This window comes from Penicillium diatomitis, assembly GCF_028827545.1.
Source record: "Penicillium diatomitis strain IBT 30728 chromosome Unknown utg000003l_segment0_segment0, whole genome shotgun sequence".
Taxonomy (NCBI): domain Eukaryota; kingdom Fungi; phylum Ascomycota; class Eurotiomycetes; order Eurotiales; family Aspergillaceae; genus Penicillium; species Penicillium diatomitis.
Window position 1 is genome coordinate 2,825,685 of NW_026623175.1, and position 13,740 is coordinate 2,839,424.

General features: G+C 35.4%; 2 protein-coding genes across 2 annotated transcripts; one reads left to right on the plus strand and one right to left on the minus strand.

The window, feature by feature from the left end:
- Positions 1–3,413: 3,413 nt before the first annotated feature.
- Positions 3,414–5,108, plus strand: N7539_003137 (uncharacterized protein; the record flags this gene model as incomplete). Its single annotated transcript, XM_056932740.1, has 3 exons — positions 3,414–3,505; positions 4,395–4,406; positions 4,931–5,108. 3 exons carry the CDS (start codon positions 3,414–3,416, stop codon positions 5,106–5,108), a joined length of 282 nt encoding a protein of 93 aa, XP_056792699.1.
- A 3,237-nt stretch (positions 5,109–8,345) lies between these two features.
- On the minus strand, positions 8,346–9,878 carry N7539_003138 (uncharacterized protein; the record flags this gene model as incomplete). The annotated part of the gene is made up of 3 exons (XM_056932741.1): positions 8,346–8,504; positions 9,083–9,145; positions 9,765–9,878. Coding segments are annotated over 3 exons (336 nt in total), but the record flags the coding sequence as incomplete, so codon positions are not given.
- Between the last annotated feature and the right edge of the window lie 3,862 nt (positions 9,879–13,740).

Below are 13,740 nucleotides of genomic sequence, written 5' to 3' on the forward strand. Positions count from 1 at the left end.
AGTCTCGAATAGTATTAAAAGGAGATAGGAGATAACTCGAGTAAGTAGTTATTAAGATAAGATCTCCTTCTCTAGAAAGAAACTCGACTTATAGTCCCCGATAATAGTAATTTATAAGTATAACTACTTAATAAGATTTATTATTAGCTATTAATAATATATCCTAGCTAGGATAAAACCTATCGGATAATTACTTTATAATATTATTAGCTAGAGATCTATTAGGATATATAGAGATATATTAATAATTATTAACTATATAAGTATACTAAAGTATAGAAGAATAAGATATCTAGAGAGCTAAAACTACTTCCTATTCTAGAATAGCTATAGTAGTATATTATAATAGACTACTATTTATTCCTAAAAGATAAATATAGCTATAATATAGTAGTAGTATTCGTTAATCGACTTACTAAGTAACTAGTCTTAATTCTTTACTATAAGAATATAGATATAAAGAAAATCGTATAAATCTTTATCGATTATATTTATTATTAGACTAGAATACTAAATTCGATTATTTCTAACTATAGAGGATAGTTTATATCTAAATTTTAGATAGAATTCTATAGAATCTTTAATATTAAGAAAAAGTTATTAATAGTATATTATCCGTAAACTAATAGCTAGAGCAAGATTACGAACTAGTATATAGCTTAGCGTCTATAGCCTTTTATAGATTACTATTAAGATAACTAGTCTAAATATCTCTTAATAATAGACTTTATAGTAGTAGTACTACTATAAGAGACTACTAGAGTCTTACTCTCCTATATAGAAAGAGGATATAAACCTAGAGTATTATTCGACTAGGAAATACCTAAGAAGCTTAATTAATAGTAATATATCCGACCTTAACTTTATTAGGAGGACTCTTTAGAGGAAGTTTAAGTAATATAAGACTATACTAATAACCTAAAAGAGATTTAGGAGTAAGTCTAGTAGTAGATAACTATAGCTTAGGGATATTATAAGAAATATACTAATTAATATCGAAGACCTAAAGATTTCGGTACTAGTAATATAGTCTATATAACTTCGAAAAATTAGAAAACTTCTTAACCCGGCTATAAGTTAGCTTACTAGGCTTATAGACTATTTAAAATCCTTAAAGAGATAGGAAATATATATAAAGTTAAGCTACTAAGCTCGATAAAAGTATATCTAGTATTTTTACTAGATAAGCTACGAAAAGCTTCTAAGTCTAAACTATTATAAGATTAACTACTAGATCTAGAACTACTAGTTAAGATCGTTAAAGAGGAATAGGAATAGAAAGTTAAGAAGATTCTTATAGTATAGCTATAGTACCGAAAATTATAGTACTAAATTAAGTAGAAAGACTATAAATATAATAATAACTAATATCTAGTAAGGAACTTTAAAAATATACTAAAGAAAATAATAGAATTCTATAGGAAATACCCTAAGTAGCTAGGACTACCGAGATAACTATAGTATTAGGCTAAAGCTATACTAAAGGACGAAGTTAATAGAGAATATAAGAATAATAATAAGCTATCTAATTAAATAACTTATTATAGATACTACTAATAATAGAGCTTATAGATCTAGAGAGCTAGATCCTTTTAAGAAGGAGGTAATATTAAGAATATAAATATTATAGACCTAGATTTCTTCTATAGAAGACCTAGGAATATAGGTATTATAGAGTTAGTTTTCTTCTATAGAAGAAAACTAATTAGATAGACTTAGATTTCTTCTATAGAAGAAATCTATAGTAGAAGAAAGATATATAACTATACTAGAGTACTATATACTACCCTAGAACCTAGAATATCTCTATAGCTTCCTCCTCTTCTTTTTCCTCTCTAGCTCTTAAGATTCTTAATACTATATAGTTAAGTTAAATAAATAGTTTATAAGTCCTTCTAAAACTTTTCTTAAACTAGTATATAATAAAAACTAAATAATAAATATAAGACTTAAGACCGAAATATCCCTAAACTATTCTTAGAACTCCTCTATAAACTCTAATATCTAATTATATATAGCTATAGCCTTAGCTACTAATATCCTATAATTATTTATTATATTCCTTAAATAAGTTACGAAATTTACTAGACCGACTTACTATAGTATAAATCTAGTATCTTCTTTCTCTAGATCTAGTAATATATTAATCTACTTAGTTAGAGTTCCTATAATTAATACCTTATTATAGTACTAATTATTTATCTTTATATAGTAGAAATAGTAATAATACTATCTAAGTTAGCTTATATTTACGCGATTGAAATACTACGTTTTTCTTACCGACTATATATATTTTAGGCCTTCGTAAAAATACTCCTTCTAATAAGTAGTAGCTATACCTATAAAAATAGCTACTAGATCTTTATTTATAAAGAAGAGATTAGTATATATTATAACTAGCTAGATAGAAATATATATTAGTCTTCTAGCGATATTTAACTCTTAAGTACCTTTAAAGATTACCTAATAGATTTATAGATACTACTAGAATAATTATATATCCTATATTATACCTATAAGAACCTAGGATAGATTAATATTAAATTATTATCCTTTTATAAAGGCCCCGAGTTTCTTACTAGCTTATATAAGTTATACCGACTATTATATAACTTATATAATACTAAACTAATTCGATCGAAAGTATAAACTATCTAGAATAGCTCCGAAGTAGTAAAATAGTTATATAAACTTTTAGCTTCCCTAAAATACTATATATACTAAAGATATTTATAAGTTATATAAATATAGTTTAGTACTAGAGAAGTATATCTAATACTATCTATCTTAGTATAGTAGTAATAATTATAAGAAGTAGGAGATATAGTATCTAAGAAAGAAGAAGCTTAAAGTTAATATTAGATAACTACTAGAAGATAGGAATCTTATCTTTACTTATAGCAGAGACTATAATATCTCTAAGAGCTCTCCGAAATATCCTTCTTTTCTACTTATTTATACTTAATCCTATAATTATTAGTTCCTTTAAGTATACTCTAATAAACTAGTAGACGGCAAAAAGACTGCCAGAAATGGCCGCAAGTGAGGCCGTTTTAAGCCGTCCATCTGCCAAACTTCTCGCCACGCACCTCGACATCCGGCCACGCCCACCCATTCTCTCCTCCTTGACCAGTATCCCCTGAGGCTGCCGCCTGGCATCTTCGTCTCCACCCACACCAGTCCGTCCGCAGGCTGCGGCCTGCGGCCTCTAGGGAGCGGCAAAACATTAGCTAATACTGGTTCCTATGTCTACTCTCCTGCTAGCGTTTTCATTCTGGCTATGAGATGTGGTTTCCGAGAAGGGTTATTTAAATCGACGTTGCTTTCCCGACCTTTATTATTATACACACTGGCTCCCAACCCAATATTTCCTTCTACTTATACGTCAAAGAGTTCTACCTATTCACCACAATATGGCCCGCTCTCGACGACAGGCTAGGTCAGAGTCGTATAACGATAATCCACGGACTAGAGAAGATAGCTCCAACGACAGTAGCGACGAGTAGTACGATACCGACCCGACGGAGCCTAATTTCGACGAGGATCCGCTTACGGATACTAGTGATATTGCGTAACTTTTTGCAGACAATAAACATTCTCCCGAGTATTACCTATAGCAACTTACAGAGTTTGATAAGTCTATATATACAAAGGAGGATTATAGTAAAGGTACTACTATCCTTCTTAACCAGATTAAGTCTCGTTAGAAACAGTACGTCTTATTTCTCTATTAAGCTATTCCCTCTTTTTATTATTTATCTAAACCCTATTAGGTTTTATATATCCCTTCGCAAAGATCCCGAATAAGAATTCCGGAAGCTATCTATTACTATCTTATATATATTTCTCGACTAGGCCTTAAATTTACGACGGGGCAAAAATAGAAGATAGCTACCTAGAATTAAACGAAAAAGCTTACTAGAGACGTTTTAGAAAGTCTTTCGACTCGTTTTCGAAAGAGTAACTTCGGAAAAAATTAGAAAAAAGATAAATCGACAGATACGCCGGGTAAGAAATAAAGTCGCCTCTTAGTCTCTAAAGCTTCCTTCTTTATAGTATAGATAGTTCTAATCGATATTGTAGGTAATCCGTAAGTTAGGTCGAAAGTATTAACTATCTTAGAAAGGCCGCGAAAAGTCTACTATATTTATAGAAGATTTAACTATAGTTATAGAAACAGCTATTAGTATAATAAAGAAAAAATTTAGATATAGTCGGTATCGTATCGAGCTTTACCTTTTCCTATAATTAGCTAGTCTTATAGCTAATCGCCCTTAGGTAGTACTAAGCTTAAGGTATCGCTATATCGGAGTTAGTCTACTCCGAGATCCGTAAGGCGGCCCTTATAGAATCCTAATTAAATTTAAATTTAAATATATAAAAGGATTTCTTAGCTCTAAGGATAAGTAAGTACGTTAATCTAGAAATTTTTTAATATTTCTTTCTATAGCCCGCTAACTACTAGATAGAAATATATATATCCTACCGGAGATTATTTTTAACCCTTCGCTTATTCTAAGTCCCTATATCTTCTTACTAGGATTACTTTTTGTAGACTATACCTTTAAGAGAGTTAAAGGTAATAAGGTCCTAATATCCGTAGGGTAGCTTCCCCGATTATATATTCGGAATAGCTATAACGAGCTTCTATTACTACTTAATCTAGCCCTAGATAACGTACCGGTTTTTCGGTAGACCGAGCGAATATTATAAGGAATCGGTATTTCGGCCGATAAATATTTACCTTACTTAATACTTCTTTCTTAGGTTAAAAGTATTAGTTCTATTACTAGCTTCTAATAAGTTACCCGTTCTTATAGCCTTCGATATAGGACTAGAAAGGCGTTAGATAATAGCGGTAACTATCTTCCTATATAATCCTTATCGTGTAACTTTAAGGACTAACTATCTATATTTTAGGAGCTATAAGTAACTCGCTTCGCAACCTAATCATACACTACGCCGATACTCGTATATTTCTAAAGTACTACCTCGACCGACGGATTAACAAGAACCTTCCTACTATTATCCGAGGCCTAGATCCAGATAATAATATCATATATATAGCTTATCGAATAAGCCGGACTATTAACCCCGACCGCCTATAAGAATTAACGACCGCCTAGTCCTCCTCCGTTAATAAATAGCCTAAAATTTCTGTCCTTATCTAGCGATACGATAAACTTCGCTAATAACTAGGCCGTCTACTCTTACGGTACCGGAGAAGTCCGAAATACGAAAGCTATTAAAAACTAAAATAAGAGCTTAATAGTATAAGGGAATAGGCTAGAAATATATTATTATCGCAGATTTAGTAGAAATATAATCAAGAGTAGCCTATATTAGAAGTATAGCGGTAGCTATCAGAGACGAAACTAGCCGAAATAGTAACAATAAAACTATAATATACGGATAAGCTACCCGAGCTTCAGAAACGTTTAATTAAGCGTCTTTTAACTCTACTATCGCCGATATTAGACTAAGAAATATATCGACGCACTAAAGCTATTAATACTATTACTACCTACTATTAATTTAAAGAGGGTATTACTTACCGTTTACCGAAAAATAAATAGGTTTAAAGCTATATAGCCGAGCCCGGTTATATCGATAATCAGAAGCTAAAAAGCGTTAATACTAAGGTTTACACTAAATCGGAAAGCCCACTCGAAAATACTATTCGATCTGTCACAAAGGACCATCGACCCTTGTTTTGCTTTATTTGTATAGGATAGCAAAACCTAGCCCTCAAAAAGCGTGTGTAACAATTCTTATCGTATGGCGATGTTTCGAAGTATATCAAGCGAAAGCATCTACAGAACCTTGCATCAAGTACTATTATTACTTATAATGTTTGCGATAAAAAGTTTGCAGAAGTCATGCACTTTCAGCGCCATGCTAATGATTCTCACTCCACTATGACCGGGCCTCTATGGCGCGCACTCTCTAAGTAATGATGTTAGTCTTTGTGGATAAAATTTGTTAGATCCTTGAAATCAAATAACTAGATGACTGATTAACTTTTATACGACCGGTTTCAACTGTCCCGAAGTAGCAGTCGAAGCAGCAGGAGGAAGATCTAGCCATGTATACTTATTTCGAACCGTAGCGCAGTTATGCGACGTTCTGCGGCGAGGAGAGAAATGGTTCTCCTTTTTCAAATGGTTGGCTTCGTTTATCCAGATGACATCATTGGTTATGATATTGGCAACATGTTTCAAATGTACTCACGCACCAGAGGATGCGCTGCGGCAAGGAAAGAACTGGCCCTATTTTTCTTGTTGAACTATTTTGCTGATGAAGGCCAGGGTGGGGCAAGATGCCAAGGCACCAATCCGTGTCAGGCTTAGTGCCGCAGTCCCTTTCCATCTTAGCGCCTCAGTACCGCAGCCGCCCATGCGAATCACTTTCTCCAGCTGCCCAGGATAGCTAGCACTTGATGAGGTTAATATAAACGCAACCTGCCATAACGGATAGTTAGCTTTATCTCTCCTCTCCCTTCAGAAGCCCTCGCTCAAGAAGTAAACGCCACTATACAACAGTAAGCAATCCTAGTGTTTATTTCTGCTTCCGCTCCCTTCAGGCTTCTGACGACCTTCAAGAATACAATTATCATCCTCAGACCGGTGGAAGGGACTCTGCCTTTGCCGAAATGGTCCTTGAATATCACAGGTATAGTTCAATCCAAATTTCTCACTTCGTCCTGGGTTCCTACTGCTGATTTTCACATAGCCTCATGGGGTCTGGTATTGTCCTTGTTGTCTGGCAAAGGAAGCTTGATTGTTTTCTTGAGGGAAACATGAGGTTATATATACATCATGAAGTCCAAGTTGATTGAAAACTAACTTGGTTCTCCCTATACACAGAGCAGGAATTATTTCCGATGTTGCGGCTTCATTCCTGAGCAGCAAGGGCCTGGTATCACAACAGTCCTGTTCGTCGATGGAATGGACCGAGAGTTGACGGGGCAGTCTTTGGCCGTTGCTGCGAGTTTGTGTATACTGGTGATTATTCCATCCTCTCTCCGATCTACGACGGCATCGGCAGTCAATCATCGATGGAACCTGTGAGACGATGGAATGCCGCCAGACTTACCTGGAACCTTTTTCACTCAGAAAAGCTCCCCATTGTTTGTGCTGACCTACGCGAACGATTGGGCCAGGTGAATCCTAACTGCCGAGCCAATGACGAATCGTGCCCCGACCCTAAATACAGTTATGCAGACATATTTCTTTGCCATGCTGAAATGTATGGTTTTGCTTCCAGAATTGGGTGGACTGCTAGTCTACGTGGGTGCGGCTTGGTGGTACTGGTGGTGGGTTGGGCAGATGACCGAAGGCAGGGCAAGAGTGCGACACTATACTATGTCTCCGCGATGGTGTTTTTCTTCCTGATTATTGCCATCATGGGCACTGCCTGGAAATTATGGGTGACTGTGCTTGAGGTGCGTCATGCTTGCTTTACGTCATTGTATAGGAAGTACTCACGAGCAAGGTTGAGTTGTGTATTATCATTATCTGGGCAACTTTCTTGCAAATGGCTTCATGATATTCGCCCAATGATAGCAATTGAAAGGGCCGGATTTGGCGTTGCTATAACTAGTTGTAACTACTATCGCAGTTATGCTGGAAATTGAAATTTTGGTAAATTGGCGGGTACTATTATCAAGAGCCAAGAGGACCGTCGAATATCGGGTTCTCCATGTATCTCTTCGACTACCGAAGGTCTTCTTCCTCGAGTTCTGTGCTGTGTTCTCAGAAACGTTTTTATTCAGATACCGTCTAAACATGTTCGATAAAGAGTCTTTTCTTAGTTCTAGGTGGCTTTTACATGGCCTAAGGGTTAGGAAGTTGGGGAGTGAATAATACTATATAGGTAATATCTAGCGGGGGTTTTATCCTCTCTGAGAAGCGCGTGGGAGCGAATTACAGATGGATAGCTAGTAGGGTATCCGACTCTATATTAATAAAAGGTAGCTAATATGTTTTATCACTCTACTAACAATTTAGTGCTAATATCCGGAGAGTGAATGAGATTATAATACAAAACAGAAGTAAAATATAGGTCAGTAAATAAAGCAAGAGAAAGTAAACATAAGTTCTTAGTAAATTCAATCTAAAAATAGCTACTATATTAATAAAATATCCCCGGAGATAGCTGAAATCCTATCTTGGCTCGAGTACGCGACTTATGTTTCCTTAATTACCTGAGCCTCCGGAGGAGTACGTCCCTAAAAAATTGCGACTATTTAACTATAATTAGGCTTTAGCAACAGAGTTCTGCCTTTTCCGACTAGGTTATTTAGTCGTGGGGCTAGCGTGCCCTCGAACTTCTTCCCTTAGTTCTTAATTAGTAATAATATATAATCTCTGCGAGCCCGTGAGCGGAACGACGGAAGTTAAAATAAAGGTATTATTTTCTAAGCAATTCAATCCCGGGAAAATGACAAGAAGGTGATCGTTATAATACTTAGCCCCGATTAGATCTTTACTACCTACCGGAAACTAGAATAGAAAATCCTTATTATAGGCCTAATCGGTAGGATTAAATTCTGTCTTATATCTTTTTGTAGAATTCTAGATAGGATGCTAGACCTCGATTGCCCTATTAACGATATTCTTTATCTTCTCTTTGAGCTTACTATACTAGGTAGTTAAGAGAAGCTTATAGAGATAGTAGGATATAGTTTAAATAATAGATTTAGCCCTAGACCGAAGTTTAGCTTCCTGCCCGTCCCGGTTAATAGAAAGTAGAACAGAGCGATAAAAGTATTCTTTTTCGCTATCGTTTTTCACGAGCTTATTTAGGCTTAGCCTAAAATAGCTAGTATCCGATGGAAAGTAACTCGGTTAAAAAATTTCCTTATTAATTTGCCTCGATAGAATACCTAATATTACGGCAAGACGTATTCCCTTAGTAGCGTTAGAATTCGAAGTATATAGGGGTACTAAGTATCCTTAGATAGCTCTATCCCGGAGAGTAGTATCGGTATCTAGTCTGAACTTCCTCTAGGGTCTATTATTCTTCTAGGAAAGTTAGTTTTAGTTTTAGTTTAGTATTCGAGGACCTAGAATAAGCCTACTATAAGATTCTCGTCGTTTAGATTCTGCCGTAGGACGGTCCAGATTTCACTCGCGGTATAGCCCTAGAGACCCGAAAAACTATCTATTCTGAAACTTAGAGTTAATAAGCTATAATGTTAAGCTTAGGGAAACTACTAATATTGACTACTTATTAATTTAGTAATATTTGAAGATAAAGGCGTCGAACTTTTTAAGCCGACTACGAGCCTTTTGTATTACTTTATTAAGCGACTTCTTATCTTATTTAAGGTAATTAGTTTTCGCTTTTTTATTAGTAAGGAGGCCGGTAAGTTTTATATTAGTAGCCTTTATTTTGTCTATCGATGCCTCTCTTTCTTTAAGTCTTCTCTAAAGGGAACTTATTTTAAGATTATATTATATAATTATTAAGCTTATCTTCTTTTCCTCTTGAGATCTTTCCGATAGCTACGTTTATAGCTAGCGCTAAAGTTCTTGAATCCTTCGAGAGATCTTAGCTAAAGACTTATCTTTTTCTGTAGCCTCTTTTTAAAGAGAAACAATTTTTTTTTCTGTATTTTCCTTTTGGATAGTTAGATTTTGATTTACTATAGATAATATACCGATTATAACCGATTCCTTCTCTGCTTAAGCTCTGATATCTTTCTGTAATTTAGCTAGCTTTTTATCTCGAGCCCGGATTTGCTCCTATTACTCTTTGACCTGACTATAAGTCGCCGATGCTTTCTGGAAGTCGGGATCTAAAGTAAGTTGGTAGAAGTGCTCAATAATTTTGTTTTTTAAGATATCTTTATATTTAACTTTGGTAGCGATAGGCCTATATATCTCGGTGGTTGTTAAAGATATAATAAAATATAACGAATAATAATATACGAGAGTAGATTGATATTAGTAGAATTAGCTCGATAGGGATAGTATTTATTTATAATTTCTTCTATACTAGAAGTATATATAGCTATATATAGACGTTCGATGTTTTGTGGACGAACGGTGAATTTACTAATACGTATACGGAAATAAGCCTTATGACCGTAGGAGCTTAGATCTCTTTAGGGTACGCTGAGTTATCTTGTATATGTAAGACGCTGGGTTCCGAGTAACGTGTTTAGGAGCGAAAGGGTACCTGCTCCTACGTAAAGGTATAATATATAGGTTTAATACCGATGCGAGTTATGAGACTTTCCTTATACCTAATCCGAACCTTATTATTTAGGAAAGCTTCGTAGTAAAACCGCCTCGCTAGGGCGATTAGTATTTACTAGATAGGGCGAGGAAGGCCTAAGCTAGTTATAGCCAGGATTATAAGGAATCCTAGTATAATATATATTAATATAATATACAACGAATAATATACGAGCTATTTCTCTGTCGCTTATAGCGGCTATAGCTAGTAAGTTACTGGGTTCGTAGCTAATAAAGTATCTATTGAATGATGCTGATAATGAAGTGTATGTACGCACTGTGTGTTCCGCCCCCGCCCTAATACTGTCGCCTGACGTTAAGGAAAGAGAATGGTAGTAGTGGAATTAAATTAATGAATATGGAATTGCTACTGTGAATCTGAAACTCTCTCCCTACTTAACGTAAAATTTGGTATCGGCTTTGCCCTGTGCCTAATAAGACGAATAACTATGGAGGGCTTTATCTTGAAGGAAATTAATCTTTATTCGGAGGGCTATTCTAAGTTATATAAGTTGGCTTAACTTAATTTCTCCCGATCTGGATTAAGATATAATAACAAAGGTAGAATATAGGAGGCTGTGCTAGGGTTAGTTAGTAATATGTACCCGAGAAGGGTAGGACCGTAAGAAATCAAAATCGCGAGGATCACGGATAGTATCGCCTGTAAGTCGTGACCGCTTATAGCGGTATGTAGTGTTTTGAAGGCGACCTAGACCCGGCCGGAAGATGCTTTGGTAGTTATCTACTAAAGCCCTTAACTAATAATCGTACTTCTTAAAAGTAATACTTGTGTGGGCTTTCCTGCCTTCGATATTAATGAAGGTATCTCGAATCCGGGAGAGTTAAGCGCTGAGGGAGGGAAGGATATTGGTCTTTTACTTTCCCGACGGTCTTGGTAATAATTCGAAAGTCTTTTATTCGAGGTATGTTCTAGTGAGAAGATTGGGCTAGGCTAGATTATTGCTATGGGTAATGTATATTTTGTTGGGAGGTAAAGGTGGATACGGATACCCGATTCTGTTATATTATTATCTTGTATACTGATACGAATTTAATCTTGTATCTCTTGTACTTCCGGCCACGGATATTAAGCTGCGCTGGTATTAGAAGACGTATAGATGTGGAATGTTAAAAGTTATATCGATGGAATGTGCCTCTCACCTTCCCTCTGGGGCTCGGGAAACTATATTCCTGAGTTCTAACGTATTTAATAGGTAATAATTGTAGACCCTTATCATTCTTGGTATATGCTTTTTTGAAATGCGGAATCGACCCTTGGGACGCTTGTAATATAAAACCGAGGTAAATCCGGGTATCTAAAGGCTATTATTAAGCTGTAAGATAGTATAAAGCGATCTAGATGAGAGGCTGATATATTTGGCCTGCTAGAGTATCTTTTGTGGTTCTAACTCTTAAGTAAGAAGATTGAAGACGGTAAAAGGATTAATTAGATAAAACGAACTTACCCTTACCGATATTCTTCGAGAATATGATATCGATTGTACTAGTAGCGTTACTAAAAAGCTTCTAGAGAGCTAGGTTTTCGATTCGATCTTAAAGGCTAAGATTCGATTTCCGGAGTTATTTGATGTGTTGTCTACCTAGAGTAGTGAGAGAGAGGCTTCAGAAGCAGAGGCTGCGAGAGAGGAAGCTAATACTATAAGGGAGATATCTGATAGTAAGGCTTTAAAAGATACGGTAATTAGTTCTTATACCGAAGTTAGAAGCGAACGGATATTTAGTAATAATTAGTTAATTCCTGCCGGTTATCCAGAGTAGGATATAGATATAATTATAGCCGTTCCCTCGCTATATCCGGTTTATATCTACTATCGTTATTAATATCTAGTCTTAACGACTATATAAGAATTACTTAAAGAGAGTTACTTCGAGTTTGCTTAGTAGTATTTTCCCTATCTCCTAGTAACGAACGAATAGGACTATCCCGAGGCGGTTGAACTTACGGAATAGACTAAGATACTCTCTCGCTACTCTACCCCGCCGTTTAACGATCTGAAAACCCCTATTAATAAGTTTCTTATCTTACTTCGAGAACTCCGATATTCCGCTATATATCGACTTCGAAAAACTATAGCTAGTATTAAACGACTTATTAAGAACGTATAGCTTTTTTTAGAAGTCTTAGAAGATTCGACTCGATTAGAAAAGGTTAAGAGTCTTCGGAGGGAGCTATAAACCGCGATTAAAGAGCTTAAGCGTAATAAAGATCTCTTTGAGAAAAGATTAGTTATATAACTTAAGGAGATACAAAAGAAGCGGAGTGAATTAGATATTTAGGAAAAGAACGCGAGGGAGGGGATGATCAGAGAGGACTTATAATATTTAAGGGATATCGGTGAAGTTCTAGAAAGTATTATTCGGCGAGTTAAATTAAAGGATCCGAAGGAAGCTAAGGGTAAGAAAAGTATACTAGATATATATCTAGATTTGTTAGATTCGGAAGAAGAATTTCTGGATATAGTTTCATAACTCCGTAGTATTAAGGGCTGGTTTAAAGAATTATACGTTTAGCCTTTTCCGTGTTTTCCCGGAAAATAAGATATAGTAACGGTTCTTAATAGTCTCCTAGTCTTATTAGCTAGCTTAAAGAACTTAAACGTATAAAGATTACTCTGAAAGAAAATTCGCTTTACGTAACTTAAGGAGATACAATTTGCTTTTATAAGCTAGAGTAGAATTTTTCTACTAGTCTCGAGCTCCTTTACCTATTTTTGTAACTAGCGGCGCTTCCTTCGGATAGCTACTTCCTCCCCGGCGATTTATTCTAGTTATTCACGAGAAAGGTTGTAGACCTATAAAGGGGAGAATAATTTTATCGGCGCGGTAGGTCCGGTAACTAAATAGTAATCCGCTACTTATATATATATATTGTTAATGAACCTTTTTCGGGTAACTTTGTAGTACAATTTCAAGATATCGTGGATGTCTTGTATAGTCTATTGTAAGTTACTTATATGGTAAATTCGAGTAAGATCAGAAACTCGAATATAATCTCTACTTGAGCCGTTATTATATTTCATACTAAACGATGATTCCTTGACTTCGGAGGTAATGCGCTCCTGACGACTGAATAAATATTAGCCCGTTATATGTATTAGTAGGTAATTAACTAACTATTTTTGTAAATTGCTGTTTAAATAATAATTTTGAGTTATTAGCGTTCTATCCCTTTCGATTCGGAGTAGAGACTCTGCTATAGAAAGGGCTTGCCGATATTTTTCGATGAGATCGTCTATTAGAAACGAGAGGATATTTTAATCTAGTCTCTGATCTCCATAGGATATATTCAATGCCTTGGCTGTAAATATGTGAACGATGGATATAATATTATAAATATAGCCGTCGGCTAGAGATAGCTATTTCGTAGATTGTTTCTTCAGAACGCTTAAAAGTATAGACGAATTAAAGGTTCCTAACTTAAACCCACGAGACTCTCGGTAGAGGCTTTCAATCCAAGGAAGGATTCCTTACGCTA